The sequence below is a fragment of the Plectropomus leopardus genome, unplaced genomic scaffold (assembly GCF_008729295.1).
Source record: "Plectropomus leopardus isolate mb unplaced genomic scaffold, YSFRI_Pleo_2.0 unplaced_scaffold12322, whole genome shotgun sequence".
In the NCBI taxonomy this organism is placed as follows: Eukaryota; Metazoa; Chordata; class Actinopteri; order Perciformes; family Serranidae; genus Plectropomus; species Plectropomus leopardus.
Genome location: NW_024613085.1, coordinates 1148 through 2748, shown reverse-complemented (window position 1 = coordinate 2748; position 1601 = coordinate 1148). Strand labels below are relative to the sequence as shown.

At 49.5% G+C, this 1601-nt stretch overlaps 1 protein-coding gene across 1 annotated transcript; it reads right to left on the bottom strand.

Annotated features, from left to right (window-relative positions):
* Positions 1–539: 539 nt before the first annotated feature.
* On the bottom strand, positions 540–1397 carry LOC121963735 (potassium voltage-gated channel subfamily G member 4-like). Its single transcript, XM_042513990.1, has one exon. It carries the CDS (start codon positions 1323–1325, stop codon positions 540–542), a length of 786 nt encoding a protein of 261 aa, XP_042369924.1. The 5' UTR covers positions 1326–1397.
* Between the last annotated feature and the right edge of the window lie 204 nt (positions 1398–1601).

Sequence of the window (1601 nt, the reverse complement as noted above, 5' to 3'; positions counted from 1 at the left end):
GTAGCGATAAGGGTCAGTTATGTTCAGCCACGTATTTAGCAACAAAAGCATTCGGGAAACGCTCAGCTGTGTGTGGTTTGTTTTTAACAAGCGTTGGGTTCATTCTCAGCTTTGTACGTTGTGACCGAAGTGGGTCTTTCTCGCCGTGTTTGTAGCGACAAAATCAAGAATTTTAACAAGCGTTAAGGAGATGCTCAGCTGAGTCTGCAGCAACAGAAGCGAGTATTTTTTCACATAAGTTTTCATGTGTTCAGCACCGTTTGTAGCAACAGACGTGAATCTTTCTCGCCGTGTTTGTAGCGATAAATGTGGGTGCTTTTCCGTGAGTTCAGGACATGTTCAGTCCTGTTTGTAGCGACAGAATTTAATAGCAGGGAATTCCTTGTGTTTTGATATATTTACTTAAACACTGGCAACACTAGATGCCTCTTTTTATTGCGGTAAAAACGTTCCTGTTAACACATTGAGAAAAGACTTACTGTGTTTAACAGCTTTGACAGGATGTGAAAGCTGTTAAACACAGAAAAGTTATGTGGCTGTCAGCTTCTCGGAGGCTTTATACGCACCCTGGTGTCTTCGTCTCTGAGGTCTGGCATGGTGCTGATGCACAGGCTGATGACGGTTACCAGCACCATGACGACTGAGAGGCAGGCGAACATCTTCCCGGCCACCCCTGACTGAGGGTTTTCCACCACTTCTCGCAGCATCCAGGTCAGTCTGCGATAACCCTTCTCATCCTCCGTGTTGCTTTTCTTCATCATCACCCTCTTCTGCCTCCACTCCTCTTCCTTGCGCTCTCGCTCAGCCACTTCCTCCACACGGGTGATCATACGGCGGCGGCAACAACGCTCCATGTGGCCCGGGTCTACGCCCCAGTAGTCAAGCTCATCATGCAGCGACACGGCACAAAGCTCCCGAAGCAGACGCAATTTCCCTGCGGCGAGGAAGTTGAGGATGACCCTGAAGGCTGTCGGGTTGCGGTCGAAGAAGTACTCCTGGCACGTCTCGTCATAGTCGTCGCAGAGCCGTGCGATCTCCTCGGGGGTGGTGCAGAAGCGCAGACGTCCCAGGCGACTCTGGGGGAACTGCTCCAAGGTACTCCAGGGGAAGGTGTAGCGGTTGCCCCCCACATTGATGAGAACCTGTAGGGTGTGGTCGACCACATACGAGGCCTTGCGGTCCCGAAGCAGCTGGGCGCGCTGGAAGTAAACGCCCTTGATGGTCTCAGTCTCCGGGATCTCCGTGAAGAAGCGATCGAGGCTGCTGTCATCGCTGCTGATAGAGTATGTGCTGAAATCGTGGTTGGCATTGCTGATGATGGGCATAATGGCGTCAGGATGTGGGTCGGGGCAGATGAGGTATTTGTATGTCCAGTTTTCGGGAGGTTAGAAGGAGGATCCACAAAGAAGCTGTAATAACAAAAAATACAATAAAATGTCAGTCTTTTGTACATCAAGTCCTTGTGAAACTGTATTTTTCTATTAATGAATCTTCTTCTGTCGCAGATTTGTTATGAACCAACATTTTATATGGAGTACCACAAGGCTCTGTCCTGGGTCCACGACTTTCTCAGTATGGTACCAGTACGAGTCACGAGTATC

Coding starts and splice junctions, on each gene's coding strand:
- LOC121963735 (XM_042513990.1), bottom strand. CDS start 1,325: ATGCCCATCATCAGCAATGCCAACCACGATTTCAGCACATACTCTATC.